Source organism: Lampetra planeri, chromosome 61 (genome assembly GCF_965212315.1).
Source record: "Lampetra planeri chromosome 61, kcLamPlan1.2.h2, whole genome shotgun sequence".
NCBI lineage: Eukaryota > Metazoa > Chordata > Hyperoartia > Petromyzontiformes > Petromyzontidae > Lampetra > Lampetra planeri.
The window spans coordinates 1,021,202-1,038,833 of record NC_136167.1 but is presented as its reverse complement, the minus strand read 5'-3'; the positions used below and the strand labels follow the sequence as shown (position 1 = coordinate 1,038,833).

Here is a 17,632-nt window from a genome sequence, read left to right as displayed (position 1 = left end):
TCATTCTCCAATGCTGCCACACCCCCATTGTCTAGAACATCCTCCCGCTGGCGATGTTCAAGAGCTCGATGCAAAATGTCGAGGTCTGCCGATGCTTGCCATGACGAGAGGGCTCCAGGAGAGAATTGGTGTCGTTTTACCGCTCATTCTCCTCCGTTGAAGGAGCACAGACTACAGGGGATTACTTATACAGTCCACAGATTGGGTTGCATCCTGTGGCTAGGTCGACTCAGCCTAAAACGAGTACCTGGTGTATTGTGTAAACATCGCCACTGGGGAGACAAAGCCGGTCGGGCGTGGTGCTGGCCACCCACCCCCTTGTGCACCGTGCCCACCTTCATTAGGTGCTACTCGCTGACAGCACTCGCCCCAACAGTCTGTTACAGGCTACACACGGGGGATCTTTGTCTTTGTGTAGAGCTGCCCACTTACCTGGAAGGCCGGGATGCTGTTGGAGTCGCCCTCTTCCTTGTCCCATGCGTCCTTGGGCACCAGAGGGTAAGAGCCCAGGAAGAGGCGGTACAGCTGGAGGAGAACCATCACACGGTCGTCATTGTAGCCTGGGTGACGTAACGAGCGCAGCTCTACGTGGTGAGCGCCCTCCACGTGCGTGTGCGTGCAGGAGCCTTCGGGAGGTGCTACTCACGGCCAACACCAGTGAAGGTTATCTAAAACAATATTAGCCTCAAATCAGTACACGGTGCAATGCGTAAATATCACCGCTGGGGAGACAAAGGCAGCCGGGCGTGGTCCTGGCCACCCACCCCCTCGTGTGCCGGCCTTCATGGGTGCTCGCCAACAGCACTTGCCCCAAAAGTCTGTTAAGTCTGTTAAGGCTATACGAGGGATCTTTGTCTTGTGTGTGTGCGTGTGTGGAGTGGGGCAGTTGTGGAAAGAGCGGAGGAGTTCCCAGAGTGGGGAGTGGCGGTTACCGCACTGCGCTACAAACCCGGCGACCAGAGTTCGATACCCGCTCATGCCCAACACCGGTGACAACTTTACGAATCGGTCCCGTAACCTCCACTAGGTCGACTCAGCCTTCAATGAGTACCTAGTGCAGTGAGTAAAACATCAGCAATGGGGAGAGACAAAGGTGGCCGGGCGTAGTTCTGGTCACACCACCCCCTCGCGCGCCGTGCAGGCCTTCACGGGTGCCATCCCGCAAACAGCACTTGCCCCAACAGTCCCGCGAGGGCTACACGGGGGGACCTTTGTCTTGTGCGTGCTCACCTCTCGCGTGTCGATGGGCGAGTCCAGCAGAGCGGCGGCCGCCCCATCGCTCAGCGAGAGGTTCCGGCTCAGGAAGTCACGGAAACTCTCCGGGTCTCTCAGCAGCGTGGAGAGCGTCAGGTCTGTACAGGGGCGAGGGGCCGGTGGTTGAGACAGGACACAGGAGATCATGGGCGGCTCACAGCTCCGAGACACAACAATGGGGCGCCGCGGTGGAGAGATGTCGACTACCTCGCCTGGTATATGGGAAGGTCGTGGTTTGATCCCGACCCTGACGTCTGCTGTATATGTGGAGTTTGCGTGTTCTCCCCGAGGTCGTGTGGATTTGCCACGGTGGCTCGGAGATGTTGACTACCTCGCCTGGTATACGGGAAGGTCGTGGGTTCGGTCCCGACCCTGACGTCTGCTGTATATGTGGAGTTTGCTGGGCAGTGGTGGTGGCTATGCTGCTGCACGTGGCGTGACCCATGACCCAGCACTGTGGAGGCAGCAGCGAGGGTTGGTGGATCGCTGCACAGATCTTGTTGAACTCTCTTGTATGTATCTAGAACTTATTTTGCACCGTACGTATCCAACCGTGCTAATCCCGTAGGCATCGAGGAGGAGCCATACCCTGGATTGCCATGAGAAGGCGGTACAGCAAAGGTAGACTCCACCTGTTTTAAAGGATCGAACGTTGCTCTCTCGCACGTCGTTAATTGGCTGTTAACACCTCAAATATACAGAGGACCGCACAGCTTGAGCAATTACTGGCACCAGATCTCTGCACGGCTGCCTTTCTAAAGCGTTGACGTTGAAAGCATTATTAATATTATATTTTTGTGTTTGATAGAGCCATCGTTTTTAAGTCAGGGCGTCTCAAGAGTGCCTTGCACGCGATAAGCTACTTGCATCGTTTTGTCATCTCAATAACATTTGAAAGGGCACCCCCAGTGGCAGCTGTCCCTGTGTGGCACAAGTTGACTGCCAGGAGCATAAACCATCGTCACGCTTACGCCAATCATCCGTGCAGCGGCTTTTGGCGAGCCATTGAACAAAGATGGTTACTGCATCACGCGCTTTCAGATGCGCTTCTGCAGCCATCTGGAATCCTCTTCCATCCAATATTAGGAAGCCACTGGAGCTATGCACTTTTAAAATCACCTAGAGATTGACAAACTCATTTCTCTAGAACTGCTTTTTGTGTTTAGTTTGTTGCCCTTCCCTCGCACCTCCAATTAGCAGGGTTCGCTACGTACGGTGCAGACTCTAATACAAGGGGATTGGCACTGCTGACTGCAAGGGATCCGAATGGGCCATTCGTCACATGACACGACACTGGAAGCACACTATGAGACCTCCTTTACCAGTGGCAAAATATAGTAGGTTTTTACCCTTTAAACTGGTACAAAAACTGACACCTTTATACAAGGCATCATATTTGCAATAACCACAACACAAGCAGTCAAAATCCAAATGCCTTTTGGCGTCATCTGGTCCAACCCCAATGGAGACTAGGCTCTAAGAAAAGCTGTCTTGGGTGTGGACCAATCAACTTAAAGGACAGTGCATATCATTATCATTATCAGAGTTGTTTTCTTTTTGTTTGCATTTCGATTGCTTGTGTTGTGGTTATTGCAAACATGATGCCTTGTATAAAGGTGCCAGATTTGTACCAGTTTAAAGGGTAAAAACCTACTACTACTGGAAGCACAATCAGAACACAAGCGGGAAAGAGACCGCGCGTGCGCGCTGCGACTCCGGCGACGAGAGTTTCATCCCTGGTCACGGCTAACGCGAGGTGGCGAGTGACTCACAATGAACCGATCATGGGCACCCCCCGGCCACCCCCATCCCCACTCACTGTGGGCCGCGTTGAGGCTGCGCTCCAAGGGGCCGGGCTGCCCCCCCAGCTCCGCCGCGTGTCGCCTCAGCGCCCCGAGCTCCACGTCCAGGCCGGCACGCTCAGGGGAGAGCAAGTCCGTGTCGGCCGTCACCTCGCCCAGCCGCTCCAGCAGCTGAGTCACCCTGGGCGCGGGGGCAGGCGATGGCACGGATCGACGGCGGCGACGATGGCACCACTCGCCATGGCGAGGGCGCAAGCGGTCCCTTGTGACAGCGGCTCGCCGGTGAACCGTGACCGTTAGGTCGAGGTCAAGGGGTCAATGCGGTTGTATCCACTGATCTCATCAAGGAACATGAACCATCATCACGTGAACCCTGGTCATCCTCGCAGCAGCGGTGGCTTCTGGCTCACCATCGGCCAAAGACGGTCACCGCATCACACTTTCAGATGCGCTTCTGCGTCTGGAACGCTCTTCTGTCCGATGTCAGGAAGCCACTGGGAGCTGTGCACTTTTAAGTCGAACGACAAACTCATTTCTCTTGAACTGCTTTTTGTCTTTAGCGTGTTGTCCTCCCACTCTTCCGATTAGTGTGGTTGGCAACGTACGGTGCCAAAGAAGTTCAGCATACATACATGTCAATGGATTTAGAAACATGCGTTTAGGTTATTTAGATTATTTTTCTGCTAGAAATGTCCACGTGATAAGCCGCTTTGTTAAGCTATCATTTGTGGCCAGGTCGCTTCTGAAAAAAAAATAAGCTCAGTGAGTTTTATCTGCCAATATATTTGTATATATTTTTTGGCGATTTGCTTACCTTTCCTAGACTTTGCACTCCGATCGTTTTTTCGCAACAAGCGGCGAACGCACTACCAACTGGGCCATGTCACAACGCCCAATAATCCACAGAATATGGTCAAGTCTAGCCAGGTGGTGGTGGCTACACACGTGGCATGTAACCCAGTACTCTGGAGGTAGGAACAAGGGGTTGGTGGCCGTCGAGGGGGAGCTGTACCCTGGCTCTGCCCGGAGAAGGTGGCACAGCAACTGCGCGGACTCCACCTGCTCCGTCTGTACAGGATATCGTGTTTCCCCCTCGCACGCACCCATGGGTTTACTCCGGGTGTGCCAGTTTCCTCCTCCCACTTGCAAGCGCTCATCATTTGGCCGATAACACCTTCACATAAAGGGCCGCAGAGCTTGGGCAATTGTCGGAAGTGCCGGCTCACCACACGGCCGCTGCCTTCCCACTCCTCGTCTGTGCTTCTGAGTCGTCCTCTCTCTCGCTCTCTCTACGAGAGCGCAGCGTCACGTTACGAGTTCAAATGTTGATAATCATTATTATTATTTGAGACAAAAAGACCGACATACGGCAAACGAGTCGGTCCTTCCAAAATCGGCGTCGACGATGAACCACAAACAAATGGTGGCCGCTCGTCTGCGCATTCCCAACGATAGCACGTGGGGTAAGAGGGGGGAGGCAATATCCAACGTGCAAGGGCATCGGCCGACCGATAGCGTTTACGCCGCCACTGCCAAAATCACCCCCCGCTCCATTATTCATGGCATCGCCACGGCGCCCGCTGGGCATCTGCTCGCGCGAGAGCGTGAGCGCGCGAGAGCGCGCGGCTCCTTCGATGGAGGTGAAACAAGGGCCAGATTCAGAACGAGCGCGGATTTTGCGAGGATTTAATCATTATTTATGGCAAGAAGAAATTAGAACACTGCAGCGTTATGTACGTCAGGTCCGTTTTCCCTGTACGGGTGCGATTACAGAAGACCCGAGAGAAGCAACAGCAGCGTGGGTTTCAAGAAGGAGGACGTTAAACACTTTGCGGACGGACACAAAGACGAGTGGTTGCACAAGCGTGGACTCACATGGAGTTGCGGTACTCCAGGAAGCCGAACGCGTCCCTCTGTCCGTCGGGGCAGATGGACTGCATGATGTGCACGATCCCCGCCGAGGTTAAGGGCGAGGCCGAGTAGTAAGCTTGGAGGAGGGGGGGGGGGCGAGACGTTGGGGAGGTGCACACACATGCACATGCGCACACAGACAGGAGGGGGGCAAAGCAGAAAGCAGAGGATATCCAAGCGTAGAAAGGGAGGAGACGGCCACAGGCAGATGGTCACCGCAGAGGCGCCGCCCGCGCTTGCAGGGCGCCGAGCAAGACGCAAGGCGCCAGCAGCAAAATCAGAATCTGGGAGGTCTCTGCCCAAGGTCAGCTTCTTGGTTCAAGTGTCCTCACATCTGGTGTCCCATTCTACATTGTTCAGCAGTAGGTCCAGCCTCCTATGTCTTGCCCTTTCACCCCAGAGCCCATCCTTTAGGATTGTGATTTGATTGTTTCAAGGACTTCCCCCCCCTCCCCCCAACTATATTTCCAGTCCGAATTTACTTTCACTCTGTGAAACTGTTCCAGTTTGACCTTCTCTCTCTTCCTGAGCAATCTACTCGAGAAGCAACTTCCTGCGGGCCACAGTTAGGGAGCCTAATATCATCGAGTGCAGTTGTGTCACTACACTTCTCCGTGGCGTGTGCGATGTTTTTAAAATCAACAGCGCTACTACGCCTCTCCGGATAAAACCAACGCCGAACCGCTTGCGCGTTCCAAGATGCAGCAGTGAACGGGACCTACACCCTGCAACTTGCAGACGTCTCGGAATGCAAAAGAGTTCATGAGAGTTTACGAATTTAGTGGATCTGAGAGGTGGCCGGGTGGCTTAGGGCCCAGGGCACCGAGCTGGCACTGCCGAGAAGCCGGGTTCCAATCCCGCTTTAAGCCGGGTTCCAATCCCGCTTCAAGCCGGGTTCCAATCCCGCTTCAAGCTGGGTTCCAATCCCGCTTCAAGCTGGGTTCCAATCCCGCTTCAAGCCGTCTGTGACCGACACCGGCGCTCCCGACCAAGAGTCGAAGCCGTGAGCCCAGTCGGGATACTCTGTCCGTGATACGGACATTCCCCTCTTGCAGCAGGGGAAAGTGCAGCACCCCCAGTCTGTGGACAACGAGGTCACTCGAAGGGATCTCAGAAGTAGTTCTGTGATAACGCCCTCCACGGGCCACTCATTTTACCTTGCCGATCTCATCCAGGAGCATACACCATCATCACGCTCCGGTCATCATCGCAGCAGCAACGGCAGCTTTTAGCTGCTCATCGAACAAAGACTGTCAATGCATCGTGCGGGCTTTCAGATGCGCTTCTGCGGCCGTCTGGAACACTCTTCCTTACGATATTAAGAAGCCACTGGAGCTATGAGCCTTAATATCTAGATTAACAATCTCATTTCTTTAGAACTGCTTTGTGAGTTTAGTTTGTTTTCCTTGCCCCGCACCTCCAATTAGCACGGTTGGTTATGTACGGTGCGAAAGAAGTTCAACATAAATACTGCAATAGATCCGATTTGGCCATTCGTCACGTCACATGACAACGCTAGCACAATTATAATACAATTGGCTAAGAGACCGCGTAGGCTATGAATCCGGCGACCCCAGCTCGATTCCTGGTCATGGCTAACGTCGGTGGCAAGCGCTATCTGAACCAGCCCTGGGCACCCCCACTCCTGTCTTCAGTGACCCACACAGACTAGCAAGACGAAGTATAGTCAAGCTACCCCCACAGCCGACACAGGGCAGAGGGAGGATTGATAAAGGGGCTGTAAATCAACGTTGTTGTTGTTTCAATGATTGAGGGATGGGTAATCTTCAAGGGCAGATCACAGCAGTGCGAGTTACAGTACAATGTCACATGTCCGACCGTCACAATTGATTAACCGCCCACCGCTGGTATTTGTCCACAGTGGTGTAGACGTTCACAAATGCGACCTTTTCACAGATCCGCCTATGCCTCAGTCCCCAAAGTCGGATATGTGATGCTGTGCTGTACAAAAGGTGGGGGGGGGGGGGTGGGGGGTGTGGGCGCGAGATGTGGGGTTCACAGCAAACACAGCAAAGCCCCTCGACAGAGCTGCAGAACGGCACCGGAGGACTGGGCAGTGGAGGTCCGTTGAGCAATCATCATCCGGCGTGTGCGGCATGACGAGACATGCCCCGCGTATAGTTTAACCAGGTGAGCTCCCAATGGAAATAAAACTCCTTTTTTGAGGGACCGAAAATTGATACGGCAATTTGACAAGTACACAGTCTCTGCGAGCATCTTAGCCATACTAATCAGTGTTCTAGAGGGAAGGGCGGGGGGGGGGGGGTATTTTCCACTCCGCAACAACACTGCGTTTCTAAATGTAGGACACAGTCATATGTTGGACTTCTTTCGCATCTTACGTAGCCAACCGTGCCAATCGAAGGTCACTCCTGCCACGTCTCCAACACGCACATTCCTCTTGTGATTTGCGCAAGACTATGGGGGACGACGCACGAGTACACTGCGGGAAAAGTTCCCCTCGCCTGCAAGAAGTGGGTTATCTGCAAGTCCTTCTCCGGGGCCCCCATCAAGCGAGGAAACAAGGTTGCGGGGAACGGAGGCAAAAATGCTGCTGGCGACATCACGAACGGGCCCTGCAGAGTCGGCGCTCTTGAAAATCTTGAAGCCAAGCTGGGACGCTGGGGGGGGGGGCGGGCAAGCGAGGGGTTAATGGCCCCTGAAATAAATCGCTCGCGTTCGTGAAATGTGCAGTCGATTTGGGTCGTACCGAAGATCTGAACGAGGAGTACAGGCGATCTCGCCACCGTCAGGCGCCACGGTGGCTATGAGATGGTAACTTCCTTGCCTGGTATATAGGAGGTCGTGGGTTCGATCCCAACCCCGACACCTCCTGTATATTTGGAGTTTGCATGATCTCGTGGATTTTTCTCCGGGTCCTGCGGCTTTTATCTCCACATTTATAATCAACGTCAAGCATTTTAAGTATTTGGCTACTGCTATAAGTTTCCACGTGATAAGCCACTTCGTTGAGCTATAATTTGTGATAACCAGGTCGCTTCTGAAAAAGAGCTATATAGCTCAGTGGGCCTTACCTGGTAAACTAAAATAGTTTAGTTTTTTGTCTTAACAAGTCACCCACACAGGCTGGCTTCAGGATCTTTCTCCAGCTACATATATATGTTAGATCTACCCTTGCAGAATCATCTTTAGCCGGGCGGTGGTGGCGCACGCCTGTAATCCTGCGGTGTGCGGGTAGCAGCGCACACAGCTGTTGCGAAACTCCCGTCCGGTGGGGCGGGGGCGTAGAGAAGCGTCCGAGCCCTGGCTCCCCAGGACAAGGTGGTACTCGACGAAAATGTATGGGAGAGCGTTTCCTCCTCGCACCCGTGGGTTTCCTCCGGACGCTTCCGTTTCCTCACCCTCGATATATAGAGGACCGCGGAGCCAGTAGCGTGCGCTCGCAAATCACGAGCTGGGCCGTGGTGGCTACGCCGCAGGTGGCGTGGCCTCTAGCCCAGCACGGTGGAAACAGCAGCAACGAGGTGGTTGGTGGATCACAGCACATATGTTGCGAAACTCCCTTCTCATGGGCGTCGATGAGGAGCCCGTACCCTGGCTCGCCATAAGAAGGCAGGAAAGCAAAGATGTGGTTTCCACCTTTTCCATCTGTATGGGATGGCGCGTTTCCCTCTTGGCACACGTGGGATTTCTCTGGGTGTTTCAGTTTCTTTCCACGTGCATAAATCGCTCGTCGTATTGGACATTAACGCCTAAATATATAGAGAGGACCGCAGAGCTTGGGCACCTGTTGGCAGCTCCGGATCACCACGTGCGGCTGCTGCCTCCTCGCTCGCTTGTGGTTCCTCCTCGTGCCTCCGAGTGTTCATCTCTCTTCGCGCGTGAGCCAACACCGTGTGACGGTGCGCTACAAGTTAACATTATCCGTGATGTAATAGCAAGGCATCCACACAGACTGGCTATATACAGTAGACTCTCGATTATCTGCGCTAAAGATGGAGAGAATGGCCGTGGAGAATTCAAAATCGTAGATAATCAAAAAAATAAACATTTTCCGCGAATCTCAATGCCACTCAAAATGAAGCACAGCTGGCGATTTCAATTGTTACTCTTTTGATTTAGAACGAATGCTAATGATCGATCGACCAATCAATGCGCATGCTCAGTGATAACACTTTCCTGCTCCCGTACAGAACACTCGGCCTATTAAGTGGGCAGCAGAGCCGATCAACATCATTCAAACTCTGCCCACCATTGTCAACATATGCAACTACTGTGCTGTACTGTAGAAGCGATCAAGTGGATTTTGTATTAACCGGAGCATGTATTTGTTCGGTTTAAGACACGCGACTTGTAGAATAACAATATAGAACTGTATATCTACGTGACTTTCCCGAAAGACCCAAGAATATGAATTCCTGCAGTCACGGAAGCTTTAAGTCAAGATTTAATACAGAACTGTTTTCAGATTATTCATTTGGGCTTAAGGGAAAATCCACGAGTTATTAATTCACGTCAAAATCTCAGGTGCCCAGTTAATCCGCAAAATCGTATAAACCGCACGTTGATAATCCAGAGTCTATTGTATATCTCGTCATCGTCACGATCCATGGGCAGACAGCCCGTAGGTGTCCGCTGTACATTTCGTCATTGGTTTCCACGTTCCTCTGACTTGTACCAATGTGGCTCAAGCAGTAGTGGCCACATCTTTCTGGCACAAATCTCTTAATATCGTCGTCAAGCCATTCTCCGCTAGGTCTTACCCTCTTCCCGGTTCCTTCCATTTTTCCGCGAACACACACTTGTATTTTTCCTGTTGTTTTCCATCCTACATGTGTCCAATTAGTGCCACTTTCCTTCTCATCACGCCTGCCTGCGTGCCTGCCCGCATCATCGGGTTGTCTTCTTCTACGTGCGACCTTGGTCTTACTGCTACGTTGGTCACTCGTTGAGTCCAGCCGAGATGCAAGATCCTTCTGTAGCAATACATTATATATATAGCCTTGCAGAATCATTCTCTTTGGTTCTTTTGGTAAAGTCACGTAGGTAGAAAATAAAATAAATCACGACGTTTCGATCGCAACACAAGCGGTCGTCCTCAGGCGGAAAAAATATAATCCAGCAGTGGAACTGCCGAACCAGCGAGAGAACAGTTACAACAAGGTTATCGAAACGTCGCGATTTCTTTAATTTTCTACCTACGTGACTTTGCCAAAAGAACCAAAGAGTATGGATTCCTGCAGTCACGAAAGCTTCAAATCATTGGGGGGGGGGGGGGGGGAGGAACACTGCCCCAACCTTTCCTGAAACCACCAGGATTGTCCGGCACCCTTGGCAGCTTCACACGTGACATTCGGAGGAGCGATGGTGTGCAATGTGGTTGAAATGGCTTTTGCAAACTCAAGTGACTTTAGTGCGAGCCAGTCTTCTTCTTTAATATGCGTGCTGATGAAGATGCAGAGCAGCAGCGACAATTTCACATTCAGGTGGTCAAGCCAGATAACCGTGTCGGGCGCAGCAGAGTAGTGTATCATCGCTGCGATGTCTCCTTCGTACCTGTGGATTGGGTATTTGCTTTGTTGAATATTGTATGGTATGTTCTTGACGATCACAGTCGTGCATTGGAGAGTTTTTTTAAATGTTGCATTTGTACATCAGGTATCCGCATCTGCCGTGGTTTGTGCAGTGGATGCGATTTAGGGTGGACCATGAGCATCTTCGTCAAAGATCAAACCCAGGGATTTTCTACATTGGGTCTTTCACAAGTTCTTATTTTGAACTCCATTTCGGTTCTCCAGGCTTCATCACGGTTGAATTCGCATTGCTCAAGGTGAAGCGGTCATGGGTCCAAGTGTCGGCCGGTGAGAGAGAGAGAGCACGACAAAGGCCAAAGTGCCTTGCAAGGAGTTCTGTGGCTCCAAGCCAGGCAGCCAGTGCCCTCCGCTCCAGGTTTTCTTAATTGCAGGTGACATGAGCAGCTGAATCATTAATTATAGGACAACAGGAGCACTGTTGGGGGGAGGCAGGGTGGGGGGCGAGGTGTAATTAATCCGTGGGTGCTGGGCCGTCACCGGACCCGTTCTTGTGCGATGCTCATCTTCACCGACTGCCCTGAGAAGGTAGTGGACATTCCACATTCCTGTGGCAGGGGAGCAGGACCTCGAGGAGGACAATGAGTGTTTGACTGCCCACAAAGTCGTACTTGTTTTTATTTACCTGCCCCTCAGTAAATGACGAAGATGAGCCGAATCACCGTTAACGCATCAAACATAGTCAGACCTCGGAGGGTAAGTGGGAATTTTAATTCTGCTAAAGTGTGGGATGGGGGACCGCCACCACCACCACCACCACCAGGGCTTTCCAGGTGTGGTAGTCGTGGCGGGGCTGCAGCGAGGTAGTGCCCAGGAGGTGGCGGTGCTGAGTGTCTCCCCCTCATATAGAGCAGCCCTGTGCTAGGTTGTCTTTGGGGTCTCCGGTTTCCCGAGTGTCTCCCCCCTCGTATACAACAGCAGCGCAGTGCTGGGTTTCTGCGGTGTCTATGGATTCCTCCTCCAAACACGAATCCAAACTCTCACCACTCACGGAAGCACAATGCAGTAGCACCCTCCTAAAAAAAAGGAGTCTTAAGTCTCAGTGAGGCTTCCTGGGTAATTAAATGACATCATCATCATTACTGTTATTATCAAGATTAATTGGCATCAATCGCGCATGGAGCATTCACGGTCAGCTGCTGTGCAGCTCTCCGGCTGTGCGTTCGGTTTGCACCGTGCGCCGTGTGGCACGACGCCCCGGGAGGCTCCTTCGATGACCGAATTCACTTCTCAAAAGGAGCTCACCCCCCACCAAGAGTCAAAGACGTCGGACGGTCGCGTGTCGAACAACCACAACAACATGTAGCGGTACAACTTGACAACACAGCGGGGATATAATTGTTATCGTTATTATTGACTAGTACGAATAGGCGAGATCATCATTGTAATAATTAGTGCGACAAATACAAGCGGCCGTGCGTCCTCCTACGATGACATTCTGCCAGCTCTGAACGCGAGAGATGTTGGCTCATCCTTGCAGGAGGCCAAATGGTTAACGCGGCACCTCGGGAGAAACTTACAGACTGCCGCGGGGCCCCACAACGCAGACGTCCAGAAATAAACGGAGGTGGAGGTTGGTGGTTGGTGGTGGTGTTCATGAAACGGAAGCAAACAAAAAAAACACAGAATAAAATGATGGAAAAATTAAAAACACAAAACACGAGAGAGAGAGAGGTGGTCTTGTTAACGGAAACACAACGGTGGCAGCAGCAGCAATGGTGGCAAAATGAAACGTGACAAACATAAAACGCAAAAAATATGGTGATGGAATGGTTTGTAAAATGCGGGCAAAACACGATCTGGGAAGCGTCCAACGCCGATCGGCGGTTCGGCGAGTACCGCCGGGTTATTTGCCGGGGATCGCCGGGTACCGGCAGGTACCAGCCACGCTTTACCTTCGTTGACGGAGATGGTCGGCTTCTTCTGCCGAAGTCCGAGCAGAACGAAGAAGAGCGCCAGCGGTATGAAGACCTCGCAAGCCAGCACCCACTGTGTGTCACACACACACGCACACGCGCACATCCGGGCACACCCATGGTCTATCCACCGCTACAAGGGGCGCCTCGTGGCGAGATGTTGTATGTACGTATGTTGAACTTCTTTCACACAGTACGTGATGTATGCTAGGTGCGGGGGTTGGACAAACCCAACACAAAAAGTAGTTCTGAAGAAATTAGTTTTCTATCGATATTTAAAAATGCATATCTCCAGTGGCTTCCTCATATTGGAAGAAAGAGCATTCCAGACGGCCGCAGAAGAGCATCTGAGAGCGCGTGATGCAGTAACCGTCTTTGTTTGATGGCCAACCAAAAGCCGCTGTGAGGATGACCGGAGTTCGAGTGATGGTTTATGCTCCCTGACGAGATCAGCAAGTTATTGTGGTTCACTTATGGCAAGCACTTTGTGTTGAATGAGTGCAGACCTTATACATGTGGGAGGTAAACGAAAACACCCAGAGAAAACCCACACGTGCAAGGGGAAACGCACTATCCCATACAGATGTAAACAGTAAAGACCACATTTTATTCCTTCCCTGCCTTCTCTTGGCGAGCCAGGGTACAGCGACTCCTCCCAGAACGCCGACGAGAATGGAGGTGTGATCTCCACCAACCCTTCGCTGCTGCTGCTGCTGCTGCCTCCACCGTGCTGGGTTAACGGCCACGCCACGTGCACCGTAGCCACCACCGGCCAAGCTCATTGTAATTTGTGAGCGCACTCCGCTCGCATGAAAAAACACAGCCCCAAAAAATCAAACGTGTGCACTTTTTCTGCCCGAATGTCCCGGCACTTATCGATTTATGGTAAATGGGGCATTTAATTAAATTCCTGTACAAAATAAAACTGCTGTCTCACCTCGCATCTCCCTACTCAAGTGCAATAGTGTGCCAACGTCACCGTCGCAGGTTACAGGTTCAATCCCATCTACCCATCGGCATGAGAAAGGGGGCTTTATCCAGCAGTGCATTGATTGTGGCTGACAATGATGATGTTGCTGGTCTAACGGTTTCTCAACTCCAGTACTCGCTGCCTCACACTACAGTACAGCTTTGTGCAATTACCAAACCATCAAGGGCATTGGGGTGTGTGCAGTGGAATTTTTTTTTTGAATGAAGCGAAAAGATTGGTAAATGCAGAAAGGTGGAGGATAGGGAGCACTGGAAGTTGAGATCTTGACCAACATCATCCCGATCATTCTCAACCACTGCTGGACAAAGACCTGAATCCAGCAACCCATTGCATCACGGTGGTGAGAAGATAACTACCTGGCTAGGTATGGAGGAGGCTGTAGGTTCGATCCTGCCGCTAACGCCTGCTATATATTTGGAGTTTGCAGTGTTTCTCTCCCAGTGGTCGTGTGGATTTTTATCCGGGTCCTCCTGTTTTTCCCCTCCACGTTTAGAATCAATGTCACGCATTTAGAGTATCTGGCTGCTATAAATTCCCACGTGGTGATAAGCCACTTCGTTGAGCTATCATTTGTGATAGCAAAGTCGCTTCTTAAAAAGTACTATATAGTTCAGTGAGTCTTACCCGCTAAAATAAATAAAATTGTTGACTTCTATGATAGTGGAAAATACACCGTGAACAAATACTCTCATTAGAGCTCTCCGGCAGTTTGCACAGACTGTGGTCAACCAGAACACAACCACAGAGCAAGTAACACACTTCAATGGTCCCATAGATTTGTTTTTTCCCTCCGGGTCCTCCTGTATTTTCCTCCACACTTAAAATCAACAAGCGTTTAGATCAAATTCTTTGGTTCTTTCGGTAAAGTCACGTAGATAGAAAAGGAATATTACAAAATAAAGTAAATAAAAAACTAAAACCACAACATTCTGATCGCAACACAAGCGATCGAAACGTGATGACTGCTTGTGTTGCGATCGAAACGTCGTGGTTTTTGGTTTTTATTTTTATAATTTTGTATTTTTATTCACTTTCTTTTTTATTATAAATTTTCTATTTACGTGACTTTACCGAAATAACCAAAGAATATTAATTCCTGCAGTCACGAAAGTTAAGTCAAAATTGAAGCGTTTAGATCGTAGAGATGATTTGGCTGCTACAGATTTCCACACGATGATAAGCCACTTCGTTGAGCCATCACTTGTGGCCAGGTCGCTTGTGAACAAGAAGCTAACAGCTCGTGGGCTTCACCTCTTAAAATAAAAATAGTTTAGTTTTATAAGAATTTGTTTTACGATTTGTTTAACTTTCCTATACTCCGCACTCCTATCGTGTGTTTGTACTGTTTGTTGTTGTAACGTTGTCACCCACTCCGACCCTCCAGTATGAACAAGTATTTTGATTCTGAAAGGAGGCGGCATCATCATCATCATTATTATCACAGCGATGCACTCACTCTTCCGCGACTCCTGACGCAATTGTCTGGCTCCCTGACCACCTCGATGTACAATTACAGCTGTTGCTGCTCTCCACGTCAACATCATCAGCCACGGCAAGCGGATGAAAACGGACACCTACCATGTCGTGAACATCGATATCAGCGGTCGGTAACCAAAACAACAAGAATAGAAGAAAAAAATCGAATAGGAGACGGTGGCCCTTGATAAATAACGTCACGCAGCGGTGTTTAAAGGGCCGCATCGGACTCCAGAGCCGCAGGTTGCCGACCCCTGATTTATATATTTTTTTACTATTTTTTATTTTACCAGATAAGGCCCATCGAGGTATATAGTTCTTTTTCAGAAGCGACTTGGCTATCACCAACGATAGCTCAACAAATTGGCTTATCATCATGTGGAAATTTATAGCAAGCCAAATAAATACTGGACGCACACATCGATTCAAAAATGTGGAGGGGAAAAAGCGGAGAACCCAGAGAAAAATCCACGTAACCACGGGGAGAGAGAGACACGCAAACTACAAATATACGGCAGCAGGCGTCAGGGTCGGGATCGAACCCCCGGCCTCCTGCAAACAGGCGAGCGAGATAACAAATCGGCACCGCAGCAACCTTGGGGGGCCGTCCATAAATGACGTCACGCGATTTTGGACGATTATTACCCCCACCCCCCATCGTCACAAGTCAGACCCCCCCCCTCAAATATGACGTCACAAAGCTCTGCCCCCCCCCCCCCCCAAATAAAACATGCTTCAAATCGCTTTAAACTATTGTCATTGTAGTGCGTATTTAATGTGGCGCTGCACTCCGATGTTGTCTATATTTATTTAAAGTCACAAATGTCTGACCCCCCCCCCCCCCCCTAGGTGCGTGACATCATTTATGGATGGCCCCTTGTATAAAACATCCGCTGAGAAAAGGTACCGAGAAGGAAGTTGAAAGTTCACCTCCTTGTAACCGGGCAACGGCGCTGTTTGCCATCTTAAAGCAGGCGACGCCACGTGGCCGCCCGCGACCTGCTTCGTGTGTTCTTAGTTGTATTATTGCCAACACACTCGCCAATGGGCGAAGCGGGGTTATCGGTCGTCCTGGGAACGGGAGTCCAAGTCCACGCGTGCCTGCTCGCCGCACGCTTCTCGACTTCTGCTCGCGTAGAGCAGCCCCCCCCCCCCTTGCGATCGATCGCTCGCTCGCTCCACTGCTCGTGAGGAGGGGGGGGGTCCAAGTGGAGGGTGTTTTTGGCCTACTCTTCCATGCTGCGCAGACATCTTGCAGGAGTGGGGAGTTACCCACATCACTTTACCCCAACCGAACGCGACCCACCGAACATCTCGTGGGGTCTGCACTGTCGCTGGCTGAGCAAGGGAGGTGGGAGGGGATGTAAGATGCTTGTCCCATTGATGAAACTGCCTCGGAAGCCAGCACCTTCCTTCGATCACCTCCTTTCATCTCTTTGCCGATGACACTCAAATGTTCTTCTCTCCTTCAAAACATTCACCCGCGAGCTTCCCCTCCGCATCTCATCCTGCCCAACAGCCATACAAGCCTGGATGGCCGAACATTTCCTTTCCCTACATCCTTCCAAAACCTCGGAGCTCTTATTTCCATCCTCTCGCTCACCCCCCCCCACCCCTTAGCCTCTTCCCAAACTCTCGGTTCCACTTTCACTCCCCACATTGCCATCACCACTCGCACGCGCGCCGTTGCCATCTGTCCAACATCAGGGGGAAAATCCGCCCACTCATCACCGCCACTGCTGCCAAACTGCTCGTACACTCCCCCCTCGTCTTCACTCGTCTGGATTACTGCAGCTCACTGCTGGTCCCTCTCCCACACATCCAACACGCAGCTGCACGGACTCGACTCAACCTGCCGTACACATCTCACTGCTCTCCTCGCCTTCAACAACTTCACTGGCTTCCTGTCGATCACCGCTGTCTTGTTTTATTCTTCGCACTCGTATTCAAAGCTTGGCACCGTCTTGCGCCACCCTACCTCTCTTCTCTCATTTCTTTAAAATGTCCCTTCACGCTCCCTTCGATCTCAATATTCCTGTCTCCTCACCGTTCCATCACCTCCCTGCGCCGAGTCTCGCTTCCGTGCTTTCTCTCTTCTTGCCCCGTTGCACCATGGAACAAACTCCCACTCTACACCAGACTCTCACCCACGCTTTCCAACCTTTCGCTCGGCCCTCAGCTTCTTTCTCTTCTCTACTGCTTTTTCTCTTCTAACCTACTCCCAGCCCACAGTCATCTTCCTCCGACGACCCTTAATCCTGAAGTTTCACTTTATACATGCACCTAACCACATCTCTCCCCCAGCACGACAATGTGCTCCTCCATCAGCTCCACTACCCGGCCACCCTTCACCACTTCACGCACGTGCCCCTATACCCCACTGCCTCTCGTCCACGCCGCACCCATCAGACACCCTCACTCACCATCACATTCCACCTTATTCTGCCTTACCTACCACAGCAACATCAGCTCCATTCCCAGCCCCTGTCCCGCCATCCATTCCGTCAACTCCCTCACTGAACGCCGTCGGCTTGCATTTTACAGCGCCCTTTCCAGGGCGCTATATACATCCGAAATATAATTGAATCGGTGTGATAGCGAATCGTGGTGATGTGTCATTATCAGTGTTCGCTGCACACATAGCCTACAAGACATCGCCATCAACATCATCGTCATCAGCCGATGACGCTGGTGCTGAGCAGCGGTGCA

General features: G+C 51.4%; 1 protein-coding gene across 1 annotated transcript in view; it reads right to left on the bottom strand.

Moving 5' to 3' along the window:
• Positions 1-17,632, bottom strand: part of LOC144736594 (ATP-binding cassette sub-family A member 2-like) — a 59,853-nt gene that overhangs the window by 35,968 nt on the left and 6,253 nt on the right. Inside the window, 5 exon segments of the mRNA XM_078619159.1 lie at positions 433-525; positions 1,231-1,352; positions 3,074-3,237; positions 4,932-5,043; positions 12,436-12,529. Of these exon segments, the coding sequence (XP_078475285.1) occupies positions 433-525; positions 1,231-1,352; positions 3,074-3,237; positions 4,932-5,043; positions 12,436-12,529 (585 nt within the window).